We start from the raw sequence: 16,315 nt of genomic DNA, 5'->3' as shown, positions 1-16,315 counted from the left end.
GAGCAGGCGAACGGGGGCAGAAAGCAATAGCATGTGCAAGCCAGCTAATGCAAAAAGCAAAGTTTCTTTGTTGCAGGGTGTTTTTAAGTGACCTGGTTTGGTCCATCCCCATGGCACTGTCTTCCAATGAGCAGTTGCCATGAAGGGCAGGGCCACGCCCCGTACCATCGTAGAAAGGGTCAATAATTAACAAACTGCATGTAGAATTCAAGTGGTAAGTTTGTGACTATATCACATCAAAGGTTACAAGACGAATACTGTTTGTGCTACTAGTTTTTCATTTGCACCAATGTATTGCAAATGTCACTAGCTTTCGTTCAATACCAGACATCATACATTTCAGACACATACAGATAATTTTAATCTGCTATAAGGGTTAAAACAAAACATCAATTAACCTGGTTGGTTGGAATAAACATAGCAGATAAGGAAAACCATGACATTATTATTCAACGATACATCTGCCTTTCATTCGTATGCATTATTTTCTCTTTGTCTCTACGAAATTGTACATCTGGCAGGATGTGCCCAAGGCGAGCACATGACCATGTAGAAGAGTCATTCATCTCGTGAGGCCGTTCCCGCTGAAAATCCTGTAAAGCCCCATTGTTTAAGTTTATTAGTCATTTACTAGTTAGCTGAAGGGTACCAGAACATCTGCAGTCAAAGTGTTGATGCAGCTATTCAAGTCAATGGGCGCTCTGTTATCGTGATGTATAAGCCCGCAAGCCAGTTCAATGACAGACAATTTGGCGCCCAGTTTCTGAGATTTCAGATTTAACTCGTGCTGTTCACTGCGATATGCCCATGAGTTACTTCAAATGCAACAGTTAAAATGATACATGACTTCAAGCTTTACTAAGTCACGTCTGTGTAGATTAGAGATGCACGGATCAGCTGAAATGACACCCGAATCCGCGGCTTAATATTAATCATCCATCCGCCATCTTCCCGCACATATAGTTTTATCTGATATATGTATCCGCACCCGATTGTCACTTTAATCTTTGTTTTAGGCATGATGATAGGTCACCGTGGATATTAACAGCAGATTCAGTGAACTAATCTGCGCATCTCTAATAGTAAAATAATACATTAATCTTAAACGTTTTTAAATGAACATTTATTTATAAAAACAAAAGTTTCTCTTTAGACAACATTTTCTTCAATTTAAAATAGATACAGAAAGTAAAAATAAGACATTTTAGCTTTTACAGATACAGGAACAAAAAAACTAAAAAGGGTGCCACTTCAGCCTAAACAGCAGCTATGATGCGTTTACTTGGCCTTTTTCTTTGCACTGTGCAAAAACAGAACAGCATCTAATGTGCCTGGATTCGGGCGATTCCGCCTCGCCTCCAAAACGCGGCCAGCTGTGCTGAATGAGCATTCGCTCGCACCACGTGTTGTAAGAATGAACAAGATTCTCCTCGCAGGGCGCTGCAGTCATGGAAATAAGCGGTCATGTTTCTCCCAGAACGATAACAGATTTCCCTCTAAAGACTCCTCGAACTGAAACTTTGAACAGTAGGCTACTATTGCACTTCATCCATTAGCCTATTTTTGGGTGTCTCATATCTTCCCATTCTGCAAAGCCCACTGTCTGCTTTTTTGCTGGTCCACTGCCATGTCCCGCTACATCCACCCGCAACCGACCCGCAATTAATCATAATGTATTTTTTATTACCCGACCGACCTGTGAATTATCCGCAGTGCCTGCGGATATAACCGCCATCCGCGCATCACTAGTGTGGATTATGTCAAGACATATTCCCTTATCAAGTCAATCAATTCGATCGCTCAACATGTATGAAGGACGTAAAAACCTGCGGTGTGAAAAAAATGCGTCGATATTAGTTTGGTGAAGGGCTGTAGTAGTGAAAAGTGAAAGTATATATATATATATACACACATTTATATAAAAAATATATATTAGACACATCTGATGTTTGTATTTGCACCAGCTCGATGCCCACAACTTCACGCATTGGGTTAAATTAGGCTTTTCAGTCTCCGTGTTCAGTCCTTTACTTCCACTGTATCTGTTCAGCTGAGGTAATGGAACCAACCCGGTGACGTCAGACACAGCGATATTCAAAGATGACGGCGCCCTAGCTCTAAAATCTATAGTAAAACATGCCGTTTTCTGCTAAATGTTTACATTAATCGAGTTTGTTTAATATATTTTCATTAAATCGGAAATCAATTTACAAAATAATGTAAACTTGACTGAGTGCTTCATTTCCCCTTTAAGGCTCCTGCATGAAGAATGTGTGTTTGGCACATCTACATGTTCTGCCTGTGATTTTGAGCCTCTGTTACCTTATAGCAGAAGAGGCAGATCCAGTTTTCTGCTTCACCTCCACACTCTTCACATGGCTTGAAGACATCGACCCCTCCTGCGGGCACCGGTCGCACCGACTCCAAGTGTGGGCACCATGGCAACGGGTCCACCACATACATAGTGTCCTAGCAACAAGAGCCACACTACTTGATCAGCACTCAAATGCACATTAACAATATTGTCGCCCAGAGTAAAACTGAATGAGACGACAGCAAGAAATCAACATATCTACCACACTGATACAAAAAAAAAGTTACCCAAAGTAACATCCCCCCCCCCCCCTTCAAAAAAAAAAAAACTAAGTAATAATCAAATGACATTCAAAATGCAAACAACCTCAGCAAAGGAAAATATTATGTAATTATGATAAGTATGTAATATGTAATTAAAAGGCTATAAGGATTGGAAAAAGAATTAATGACTGATGATAACTAAATGGTACCACAGAATTATGCAATATAATGACTAAAATGCAACATGTTAACATAACATATGTGAAGATAAAATCTGGAGAATGCTAAAAGGCCAACATCCTCACTCCTGAACATCCATGTGACTGTCCTATGTCATTTAGTTATTAGCCCATTTCATCTGTCTTAAATGTACATCACATGGATAAAAGAAACAAAGATAAAAAAAAATGAAGTTTGATTATATTCTAATGTATTTCAGATAATTAGCAAACTATTGTCATCAAATCGGGTTGTCAACTGCAGTTCAACACAACAATCCCGTACAGTAAACTGATGCTCCTTTCTGATTCGTTGAACACATTACCAGAGTTTAATATATTCATACATGCTCGTTTATTTTCCTCTTCCATCTGCTGTTGTGTGCAAGCTGCAATGTGCCTCAAACCTGTGCATATGCTTAATCAACCATCTATAAGACATTTGATTTGAAAAAATTGACAATTGATTGATTATCGATTAATCATTGGCATCCATAATATTTACTGTATATATTTTATATATTTTTAACCTTAATTGTCTTGATTTTTTTCTGTTTGCTACATTTTTATATAATATTTTTCACCAGCATATTTTGGATGCACTCAATTTTAGACTGAGTTAAGTTTTTTTTTGTTAGATTAGTTACAGTTTTGGTTTTGGTATTGAAGAATCTAATGAACATACACAAATGTATATTTTTTAAAGCATCCTATAAATGAAAAAAATGTACAAAAGCATGCACATCACTTTTAACTGGGCACTGAAACAAACCGCAAAATATATATTCAAAAAGGCGGCAACATCAAAGCTCCAAAAATTTGGTGTATTTTGTAGTGGTGGGCTGTTATTGGTCCTACATGACTGTAATAGTTTGATTGCGGTGTTTACTCCAATAATGCCACTAATATATGCACACTCCACATGTCTTAATTCCATTTCTGTTTAGTTCAGTTATGACTTTAGTCAAATTAAGGTCATCAAAAAAGCAAAACAAAAAAAATTAATAATTAAATAAATAAAAGCTGTTTGGAGCTTATGTAGGCCTACAGTTCAAAATTCATGTTTAACTGAATAAACAGTTAGTAAACACAAGTACATCTTATTGAACATCATTTATTTTCATTACCAATTATCATAGTAGAACAGTTTCTCAAGCAGTTTGTGATGCATTTTGGAAACTGGAGATGAGCCCTTGGTCTAATGTGCCACCTGGCTTGAGAAACCCGTTCTTAAAGACTTACTTTTAGTCATTATTTGGGTAGCACACATATTCTGAATCCCTTCGGCAGAATTCAAATGAGCCATTTTAATCTGGATTAATCTAGATTAATTCTAAGATTACAGTGAGAATAAAAAAAAAATTATCTATGCCCACCTATAATATTTTGTATTTTGTTATATTTCCTCGTTATATTCTGTTTTTTAATTTGTGATGCAATATTATGGTTTGTTTCTGTATTTTCGTTTTGAATATCTAAGTTATAATAATAATAATATAATTTATAAATGTGTATTTTTCTTTTTGTTTCTTCTTTGTGAGATAACAGGAGATCATGTGATCCGGAAGTGTACAAAAAGGAGCACCTTACTGTGTTGAACACTGTCTGATGAAGAGCTGGGTGCTCGAAACGTTACACGTTTTGTGTCAGCCTTTTTTCATTTGACTTTATAAAATTTGCATTTTTGAAGCTTTGGGGTTGCCGCCTTTTTAAGCATCCTATAGAAAAAAAGAGAGATCTGTAACATGTATACTGTGTAACAACAATTAATTAACTAAAAAAGAAAAGAAAAAGATATTTGATAAAGTTTTTTTTGGGCATTTCTACCTTTATTATGATAGGATAGTATACTGTCAGGAAGAGAAAGAAATTGGGAAAGGTTCGAAAATTGAGACAGCCACAGGACAGTTTCACAACACCACAGGTGGCAAAGTTCCAGAAGGGTCGCACAGTTTAGTTCCAACCCTAATTAAACACACCTGATCAAATCAAGTCCTTTAATTAAGGCTTTAAATTGAAGCTACGGTCACACTGGGCTTTGTGTGTGCGAAATTCTGTCGTACGGCGCTGCAAAAAGGGGCGGGATTAAACAAGATGATTAGACATTTAAAAAAGCGAGCGATTGCTCCATGTTTTAAATTTCTGTCCAGAGAGGTCGTGTTTTGATCTTCGATTGGTCTCACGCAGTCAAGTGATGCGATTTCACAGGTCAGAGTTCACCAAGCTTGAACTTTGCACCGCAGCAACATGTGAAACTTGACGCATGACCCTGCGTTTCCAGTCTGACGCATTCGCGTGCGTATGAATGGAAGTCTATGGGAAGAAAAGTCAAGTGTGACCGCAGCTTAAGGCTTGTTTGAAACCTACAGGGTAAAGCTGCAGTCACACTAGACCAGGGGTGTCCAAACTCAGTCCTGGAGGGCCGGTGTCCTGCATGTTTTAGTTCCAACCCCAATTAAACACACCTGAACCAGCTAATTAAGCTCTTTCTAGGTGTTCTAGAAACTTCCAGGCAGGTGTGTTGAAGAAAGTTGGAGCTAAACTGTGCAGGACACCGGCCCTCCAGGACCGAGTTTGGACACCCCTGCACTAGAGTTTTCTCCCCATAGACTTCTATTCATACAATCGCAAATGCGTCAGACCGGAAATGCAAACTTGTGCTACAAGTTTCACAGTTCGCTGCATTGCAAAGTTCAAGCTTGGTGAACCCCTTTTCACAGCGTCATACAACAGAATTTCACATGCTCAAACTAGAGTGTGTCCGCAGCATAAGTATGTTGAAGCAGGGCTGGAACTAAACTGTGCAGGACTGCGGCCCCCCAGGAACTGGCTTTGACGCCAGTGCACTATACAGTAGTCAACACTGAAAGAGGGTCACGAAAGACATTCAAAGTTTGCCTTGGACATCGTTTTATAACAACTTTGATGAAAGGTTTTAAACCACTTTAAATGTTGACTACTGTATATTGGTGCACTGAAAATGGGTTATATGCACAGCTAGTTTTTCAGCCAATGATAAACTTCAGGTAAATGTTTAATGTGACTATTTTCAATTTCATAAGGTTCCTTTCACAGCATTGATGTTGTAATGTAATTAAAATACATTCAGTTAAATAGACTTAAGCATTGATTTAGTTGTTCAAGCATAAAACGAGATGAAAGACCGTGTAACCGCTAGTGTCGTCAGGATCAGCAGGCGAGTGCAGAAACTCCATTGAAAATACTGGAGTACAATAAACAGTCTTATTTTAAAGACATGACAGGGAATTTAATGCAGTGCTTCATGTCCGATCTGAGACCCACTTCATATCGTATATCAATCAGGCAGTGAAGATCCCTGATTTTTAAAGAAATCAAACCTTAAACATGGTGATTTTATAATGGAAAAGCAGATCACCAGAAATGCTAAGGCTGGCTGGCTGAAATGAAAAGTCCTTGTGCATATACCTCATTCAGAACAAATTGAACTTCAATCTATGACTGTAACAGCTTACCACATCTGTAGCTTGTGCTCCAAAGACACGCTCTAAGACTGACTGCACAGTGTTTCCTCCAGCAGCCTCCAGAACTAAACTCTCCTGATCCCCCACAGCTGATGAATCACAGGTGACCACAGACTCTGAGATCGAACGGTTCTGTTAAACAGAGCATGTTTGATTAGTCAATACATTACAAGTCAATAAACTTCTAATGCCATTAGATCAGGGGATGGGCACACTTGGTGCTGGAGGTCTGGTGTCATGCAGAGTTTAGCTCCAATTCTAATCAAACGCACCTGCTTTATAGATTTCTCAAGACACTGATTAGTATGCTCAGGTGTGTTTGATTAGTGTTGGAGCAAAATTCTCCAGGACTGAGTTTGCCCGTTAGACATTTGCTCCTGGACTTAAATATTTGCAGCCTAAAACGACAGAATTTTTGAAAGCTTTTCTAATAACTTAAAGGTCCTGTGAATTGCTTTGAAATTAGCATTTTTGTTCGATGTGTGATAAGGCTAGAGTAGCTACTCCTTTTTTCAAAAGCAGCCAGTAGCATTTAGTTTTTATCACAGCTCTGCCAGTGAGAGTGGTTGAGCTCAAACGCGTCAAATAAAAAACAAATGAAAATCGTCTTGAAGGGGGCGGGGCATGTCAGATACTAGAGAGCATTTAATTGGTCAGAAGATTTAATGAAAAACTGCGTCGGGCTGCAAAATCGCATACTTCCATAATATATAATATACTAAAAACAGTATGTGAGCGTATGTCCAGATTCATTCAATCATTTATTTTCATTTTGGCTTAGTCCCTTTATTAATCAGGGGTCACCACAGTGGAATGAACCACCAACTTATCCAGCATGTGTTTTACGCAGCAGATGCCCTTCCAGCTGCAACCTATCACTGGGAAACACCCATACACTCTCATTCACATGCATACACTACGGACAGCTTAATTCATTCAATTCACCTATAGTGCATGTCTTTGGACTGTGGGGGAAACTGGAGCACCCAGGGGAAACCACGCCAACATGGGGAGAACATGCAAACTCCACACAGAAATGCCAACTGACCCAGTCGAGGCTCAAACCAGCGACCTTCTTGCTGTAAGATCCTTCATGATGTCCAAATTCATAGAATTCAAAAAACAGTTATGAGAAGTACCCGGATGACCCACTACTTCCGGCGAGATTCTGAAGTGCGCATCCATCTGATGGACGCTACGCTATCCCATGATGCACCGCAAGAGAATTCATGAATGGGAATGAAGCAATGCAACTGACGCGGATAGGTCACATGATCATGACAAAATGGCAGATGTACTACGTCCGAGTTCCATTCATACTACTCACATTCATACTGTATATATTGGGTGCCCAAACTTGTTCCTGGAGGGCCGGTGTCCTGCATAGTTTAGATCCAACCCCAATCAGACACACCTGGGCTAGAAATGTCCTGGCAGGTGTGTTGAGGCAAGTTGGAGCTAAACTCTGTAGGACACCGGACCTACAGGACCGAGTTTGGGCACCCCTGTTATAGAATGTACTGTTGTTGTTTTTTTATAATTATTTTTTTGGGGTTTTTAACTTTTAATGGATAGAATAGTGCAGAGAATTGACAGGAAATAGTTGGGAGCAGAGAGAGATGAAGGGTTGGCAAATGACCCCTAGCCGGGAATCGAACTCGGGTCGCCGTTAGCAACATGGTGCTATATGTCGACCCAGTTAACCACTAGGTTATTGGCGCCGACAGAATGTACTTTTCTAATGGTAGAGTAGTAAATTCAAATTCAAATGCAGTACCTACTGAGTAGTAGGCAATGTTGGATGCAACCTTAAAGTACGAGGGGATGTAAAAAAATATCATCCATTTGCTCAGGTGGTGTGACAAGCTGCAAGCTTTGGATGTTAATATCAGATTTATATCTTCTAAATGAAATGTTTTGGAGCATAATTTATTATTGATATTCTTAAGACTAAAATACTGATACTGACATTAATAAAATAAAATAAAATAAAATAAAATAAAATAAAATAAAATAAAATAAAATAAAATAAAATAAAATAAAATAAAATAAAATAAAATAAAAATCACAGGGACTTTAAAGGTCCTGTAAAATTATAATAAAAAAATTTAGATGTTAATTTCAGTCTGTTCGTTTTTAGGATACCTATAATCTAGTGTGCTCTGAAATAGTGACAAAAAGTTAATAAAATATAAAACTGATATTAACATCCAGAGCTTGCAGTTGATTACTTCAACAGTTTCTCATCAAATCTTGACCGATCAAATGCTCTCTAGTATCTGACATGCCCCGCCCCCTTCACATTTGCTTTTCATTTGATGCGCTTGAGCTCAACCGCTCTCACTGTCAGAGCTGTGATAAAATAAAACACTATTGGCTGTTTTTTAAAGGGGAGGAGCTACTCTATGTGCCGCCCTCTCTTCATGTGTCAGTTGTATTACGTTAAACATCGAATAGAAAAAATGCACATTTTAAAGCACTTCGCAGGACCCTAAATTCATAAATTCAATTGAAAATACACAAAATAATTTCTTTCTATTTGACAAAAAAATAAGTGAATACACTTAATTCGTCAACGATATGCACAATAAAGTTTTTAAAACAAAACATTATTCCTTTGTGGTCCTTTATGTGAAGTATAGATTATACTACTCCCGGTAACAGGTACACTGTGACACTACGTTATAAAAACAAATACAAATCATTCATTTTCCTTCGGCTTAGTCTCTATTTCAGAGGTCGCCACAGTGGAATGAACCAACTATTCCAGCAAATCTTCAATGCAGCGGATGCCCTTCCAGCTGCAACCCAGTCCTGGGAAACACCCATACACTCTCGCATTCACACACACACTCATACACTGCATCCCATTTAGTTTGTTCAATTCACCTATACCACATGTCTTTGGACTGTGGGGGAAACTGGAGCACCCGGAGGCAAACTCCACACAGAAATGCCAACTGACCCAGCCAGGACTTGAACCATTGACCTTCTTGCTGTGAGGCAACAGTGCTAACCACTGATCCACCATGCTGCCCCCATATATACAAATACAATCACAAAAAACATTAAAAAAAATGTAAAATCTCAAAATCCATTGGACTTTTAAAATCCAGGAGGGATTAACTAAAGATTGCTTACAGGAGTCTCTGCTTTTCCATCTGTCTCATCTCCAGCTCTGGCTTTCTCAGGGTTGAGTTTTAGAGGTGATTCTGAATCCAGGCCCGCTGAAACTCTGTGTGTGTTGGGTTTCACTTTCCGCCTGGCTCCTCCAACAGCGACTGACTGTGGGCTGGTGTTAGATGAGGTGCTGGTGTTGAGATTCAGAGAAAGCAGATCTGCAGCGAGCTCATCGAAGCCGGATTGGTCGGAACGATGAGTTGCCTGTCCGGGACTCTGAGAAGGGGTGGATTGGTAAGGAGATTTCTTACCCTTCCCCCCCGGTGTCCGTTTGCCTTTTGGTTTAGGTGAAGGCAGAGACAAACGTAGAGACTCTGGAACTGATTTCAACACGCGATAAAAAAAGGGTTGTATTAGTATAATAATCCATATTTTCAAGGGATAGTTCACCCAAAAATGAACATTCTGTCATCATTTATGAAGAAAAAGGTTTTCCTACTTAGATTTTTTTAGTCTTGTTTCTAGTCTAAACATCTACATATTCTTAAATTAAGAAGCATTTTATACACAAGCAAAAATATTGCCTTATTTTTAGAAATACTATACCAAAATTTAGAGTTTTTCCTTAAAACAAGCAAGATAATCAGCCAAAGGGGAAAGCAAAATAATGCAGTTTTTTTATTTTTTTTTTATAAATTTTATTGTTTTTTTATAATTATTTTTTGGGGGGTTTTAACTTTTAATGGATAGAATAGTGCAGAGAATTGACAGAAAATAGTTGGGAGCAGAGAGAGATGAAGGGTTGACAAAGGACTCCGAGCCGGGAATCTAACTCGGGTCGCTGTTAGCACCATGGTGCTATATGTCGGCGCACCTAACCACTAGGCTATTGGCGCTGACAGAATGTACTTTTCTAATGGTCGAGTAGTAAATTCAAATTCAAATGCAGTACCTACTGAGTAGTAGGCGATGTTGGATGCAGCCTTAAAGTACGAGGGGATGTAAAAAAAAAATCATGCATTTGCTTAGGTGGAAGTGGCAAATTGCAAGCTTTGGATGTTAATATCAGATTTATATCTTCTAAATGAAATGTTTTGGAGCATAATTTATTATTGATATCCTTAAGACTAAAATACTGATACTGACATCAATAAAATAAAATAAAATAAAATAAAATAAAATAAAATAAAATAAAATAAAATAAAATAAAATAAAATAAAATAAAATAAAATAAAATAAAATAAATAAAATAAAATAAAATAAAAATCACAGGGACTTTAAAGGTCCTGTAAAATTATAATAAAAAAATTTAGATGTTAATTTCAGTCTGTTCGTTTTTAGGATATCTATAATCTAGTGTGCTCTGAAACAGTGACAAAAAGTTTATAAAATATAAAACTGATATTAACATCAAAAGCTTGCAGTTGATTACTTCAACAGTTTCTCATCAAATCTTGACCGATCAAATGCTCTCTAGTATTAATTTTTTCAAGGGATAATTCACCCAAAAATGAACATTCTGTCATCATTTATGAAGAAAAAGGTTTTCCTACTTAGATTTTTTTGTCTTGTTTCTAGTCTAAACATCTACATATTCTTAAATTAAGAAGCATTTTATACACAAGCAAAAAATATTGCCTTATTTTTAGAAATACTATACCAAAATTTAGAGTTTTTCCTTAAAACAAGCAAGATAATCTACCAAAGGGGAAAGCAAAATAATGCAGTTTTTTATTTTGACATAAGATTATTTTGCTTACCCCATTATGATTATTTTGCTTACCCCATTATGATTATTTTGCTTGTTTTAAGGGAAAAAAAATTGTTTTATTTATTGTCTTAAAATTTTTTTTTAGCTTTTCTAAAAAATGCTAATTGATTCAAGGATTTTTAGATATATGGGCTAGAAACAAGACCAACGATTGCAACGATTAACCACATTCACTATTACCCACGCTTTAATTCGTCACATTAATCGTTAAATTAATCGTAAAGGCTTCTCAACACCACGTTTCTGCACAGCACAAAACTGCTGCAACTCAACAAAGTTATGCCAACTGTGCGCTAGTTTAAATCCCGAGCTTGTACAAATATGCACGCACACAGGATTAAAGGCTGATTTTAAGTGTCATTTACATATCCCGTCTTTTGTTCGCGCAAGTTTGTTATTTCCAATGGAGGCTGAAAAGAATGCTGTGAGCGCGGCACGAGTCACGTGACAAGAACTGACCATTCAGACCATTCGAGACTCTTAATATACACATTTATACTCCAAAGAGATAAAAAAATACTTTGACTACATTTGTTCTCTTTAAAAGAGAAATACTTAGCTAATATGTACCTCAGATTTACATTAGACAAACACAATTTTTATTTATTCCTATTTATTTATTCATTGTTCTGTCATTTATTTTCTGTGTAAAATTATTACTTATGCTTAAAAGTGAAAACTTTTCACCTATTTTTAGGTCCAAAGAGAAATGGACTATTGTTTGTTTTTAATATTTTGTGCTGTATTATTTGGTTACTGAGCGGCAATAAATAACACAAAAGTTTTCATGTGATTTACTAAACTAGTAGAGTTTTGAAATCAATAAATGCATAATAATCATGATAACCGTGGAACCATGATTATTCTTCAAACTATAATTGAACAACCAAAATCTATAATCGCTGCATCCTTAGTGTAGTCATCCTTCACGTGTTCCAAACCTGTTTGTGTTTCTTTCTTCTATTGAACACAGTGAAAGATATACTGAAAGAATGCTGGAAAAAACAACCGTTGACATCCATTCCTACTAGTGATGTCGATTAGTGTGGTCACGATACTGCAAATCCGGTATCAATTGGCAGGGCCCAACAATAAGGACTGCCCAATGGCCCGGGGCCAGCGTGAGAGATGCTTGGGACATTAGACATTCGACCTTGTCACTAAAGTTTATTTTGCATGCTACTATTTGTTAATGCGTGCAAACCATATTGCTTTTCAGTTCCTCTTATCTGATTTGATGTTTTGAGAATGCTTTTTTTTGTAGCGTTTTAACAACCAGTGGTGCATTTCTAAAAACCATCATTAGCCAACTAAGCTCGCAAGTTCCAACGTTTCCGGACGTTTCCCAAATCCATTGTTTCAACGAACATTCGCAAACTGTGTCGCAAACTTGTACGCTTGCAACTACACCTCTGGAGCTGTAGTTAGAAACATAGTTTCTGGTTGTGTTCTATTCCCCGTTATCCCCCTATGCCCTATTCATTTAAAACATTCTAACATCTAAACTTGGAATAATTAAAAAAAAAAAACTCGTCATCTTACCTCACCTCTCTCTCTCCTCCACACTGTCCCATGATGACAATCACGCATATGCATTTTTAGGCATTAAATAAATATTTAATATTTAATACTTGTCTCCTATATAAGTGCATTATTTATTTATGATGGTATAACGGTATTGAAACTGATGCCGTTGCCATTTTTTGATCCTGTGGTATATTACAGTATTACCACCCAAGCCAAATAGCTATTGCTTTTTTGGTGGGGCCAGTGAAAATTTTGCCAGGGCCAGTAAAAATCTGAATCATGGCCCGAACAGAAAAAATTGGAAAAATCCTTAGTGTTGAACCCTGATTGGTATTGAAATTTTAAAAACGTCCATTTCCTGCTAACATTAAATCGCTGTTGAACAGCTGATTGGCCATTGTGTTCATATGCTCAACAGAAATAGACTGTGATTGGCCATCAAGGTCATCAGTTCACCATTCTTCACCGCTAGCAGGAAATGGAGGTTTTTTAAAACTTCAGTACCAATTGGTACCGACCCAAATGTTGATTAAACTGCATTTTACAGCATTCTTCAGAATATCTTGTGTTGTGTTCAACAGAAGAAAGCAATTCATAAAAGTTTAGAGCCACTTTAGGGGGAGTTCACACCAAACATGCTTTTTGCGTTGCGAGGCGCATCTTTTGGATGATTTACTAATGGCCGATAGCGTTTTGCGCGGTGCTTATGCACCTCGCATTTTAACCACCTGCTGTACCTCACATTTTTTGCCGTCAGGCACTGGGTCAACTCAGCAGAATAAGCACATTACGTCAGGCGCGTCTTTTTCATTTTCCAATCAAATGAGAGCAGTCAACTCAACTCAAGCAGTCAAGTCAACTACGGAGAGTTTTGAAGATAGAGGAGAGACCAGTGGTCGCTGTTTCATGTTATCCAGAGTTTTACGACTTCACAAATCTTAAATATCACAATATTATTAAATATTACACTTTAACAATATCAACAGCAACATTCTCGCACAATATGCAGCTGATTCAGATTTACCTAGTGACATAAAAGCACACGGCACTTCTTTTTTTCTTGTCAACAAAAAAGGCAGTGTGGTGCGCCTCGCGTTTTTGCAACGTAAAAGCGCATTTGCTGTGATCAGTCCCTTAGTGTGTGAGGAAATGGTGAGGAAATTTAGATTTTTGAATGAACTGCCCATTTAAAGTTCAATCTGAGAATACTCTCTTTTTTATTCTGAGATTGCGAACTCACCGTGTACTCTGAGAGAGCTCCAGAAGGGGGCGTGAGCACGGAGGACATTATTAATGCTGACAGTGGCGCTGGTCTTCAGTGGGTTTAGGTGGTCTAGAGGAGGCGGAGAATCTCCCAACAACATACTGGTGCACATGGACATGGACTCCGAGATAGAAGTGAGGTTATAACCTCCCTATTATGAAAAGAGTTAGATGACAAATCAGATCAAAGGTGACTCTTTCTCCTGCTGCACGATTCATCGCTCTCTTTATGCATCAACCAAAGAAGGATTCTGATCCTGACATTATGGCTGGATCCATCTACTCCAGTTGATCTTTCTTGGAAACTCTACTTACTGGACATTAGTTTGGAATACACCACAGCAGGGCTGGAGTGGGACTCCTTTTCAGCCCTGGAGTTTCAAGCCTTAGACTGGTCCACTTCAGTTCACGACTGACTATATTAAAATAATGTCATTTTCAATTCAGTACTTCACAGTGAAGATTTATTTGAACAGTTAACACAATGTAATGTTTAACAGTATCAGAATCCTTTTCTGTAAGAGTTAGTGCTCATAAATATCCAAACCTTCAAATGAAAAATATCGGTCCCACTTTATATTAAGTGTCCTTAACTAATATGTACTTGTGTAATATGTATTGTGTACTTGTGCTTGAGGAAATACCTGTATGTAATTACATCTGTAATTAACTTCTGTAACTACATTTGTAAATACACTGTTGATCATCCCTTACACCTTAACCCACCATTAAACCTACCCATACCACCAAACCTGTTCATAACCCTACCTCTATGCCAACTCAAGAGCACCACAAGTGTTCTCAAATATATTATGAACACAGTAAGTACATTGTATTTCTTTTTTGATGCAAGTACGTAGTAGTTAAGGACACTTAATATAAAGTGGGACCAAAATATCAAATAAATACAAATATGAATTAAGCTACATGTATAAAATAAAAGATTAAAATTAAATTTATTGAATTTTCTGTTGACACTTTCATGTCTTTTTCAAGGATACAGCTGCTTTATAACTTCAAATATTTGTCATAAATATAAGAACATTAAAGGGTAGCTAAATGTCCAACACTATTCTTTAAAACATCACAATGTCCTTTTCTGCAATATCTGAATATATGTTGTAGGAGCCTATTCATTTGGATTTAATAACTAAGGTTATATGATGCGTTTCAGTTTTGAATATTTTTGTTTTGAATTGTTTACATTTGAGAACTTAGAATATTCAGATGTGCTGTTCAGATGGATATTCTGTGCATCTGGCATTGAGGATATGTAGCATGTTAAAAATTGTGTGTGGGCTCTTTAAGAACTGTGTCTGTCAAATCTGACGGCAGTGCGTCCTTTAGAAGACAGCGGAGTCACGCAGTTTTCTTTATCGCATCCTTGATGGTTGAAATTTGAGGTTATATTTTGTTTACTTTCTTTTAATTTGTTTATGTATCTCTGAGTGAAGATTAAAAGTCAACATCTGACAAGAAACGGACTTCATAGATTTCTTTATTGGACATCATTAACCTGCAGGCTGCATTCTTCTCATGGGGCTGCGAGAAAATGAATGAAAAGAGTTGAGCTGCGGTAAAATACTGAATAAAAAGATTGAGGCTATGGTTAAAAAAATAAATGAATGAAAAAAGTGTGACTGCTGACAGTGCCGGCAGCTAGGGACACCGTCCCTCATGGGCAAAAAACAGACCGGCCCACCGGGAATACTCCTGGTCCTCCCGATTAGCCAATCCGGGCCTGCACCACAGCCAAAATAAAAAGGTGCCAGCATTTTTAGTCACATACAATTTCGGTCAAATATGAGAGAGAGAGATTTCAATGTGGATTAAAGAAGTGTCATCCTACACACCTTTGGAAAATTGCATTAAGTTTGAAAAAGATTTATTTGTCAAATACTGGGGCAGTTTTATTTCTTACTTGGGTTTAACAGGACTTAGATATCACCGTCTATGTTTGCTTGTTCGATTGTTTAATTTTATTCATGGTTTACTAGTGGCACTATGGCTTGGAGGTTTGGAGCATGTATAGGGGAGGATATTTGGTGATGATAGATCTACTGTCCTGTGTTGTATGTATTTAACTTGTAAAAACCCAATAAACAATGATCAAAATAAATATGAGAGAGACTTATCACGTTTCAATTCTGATTTTGTACCTATTATATCTGTATAATTTAACTTTCTCTTTGTTGGATCTCAGGCATTGCTGTTTATAATTCTTAATCTCCAATATTCAATATATAGAGAATAAAAACAGAGTAAAATGACACCAAAACCTGCACTATCAGTGTGTGGATATACCACCTTTATATTTTGAGGTCTTATGTAACTCT

At 37.3% G+C, this 16,315-nt stretch overlaps 1 protein-coding gene across 2 annotated transcripts in view; it reads right to left on the bottom strand.

Moving 5' to 3' along the window:
* The window catches only part of hdac6 (histone deacetylase 6), a 52,659-nt gene that overhangs the window by 2,919 nt on the left and 33,425 nt on the right, over positions 1-16,315 (bottom strand). For both annotated transcript variants that reach the window (XM_056464083.1, XM_056464082.1), the window contains 4 exons: positions 13,957-14,131; positions 9,440-9,798; positions 6,290-6,430; positions 2,323-2,469 (listed from right to left, as the gene is read on the bottom strand). In XM_056464083.1, the coding sequence (XP_056320058.1) occupies positions 2,323-2,469; positions 6,290-6,430; positions 9,440-9,798; positions 13,957-14,131 (822 nt within the window). The remainder of the gene's footprint in view (positions 1-2,322; positions 2,470-6,289; positions 6,431-9,439; positions 9,799-13,956; positions 14,132-16,315) is intronic.

Source organism: Danio aesculapii, chromosome 8, assembly GCF_903798145.1.
Source record: "Danio aesculapii chromosome 8, fDanAes4.1, whole genome shotgun sequence".
Taxonomy (NCBI): Eukaryota; Metazoa; Chordata; class Actinopteri; order Cypriniformes; family Danionidae; genus Danio; species Danio aesculapii.
Note: the sequence above shows the minus strand (reverse complement) of the source record. Positions and strands in the feature narration are given on the sequence as shown.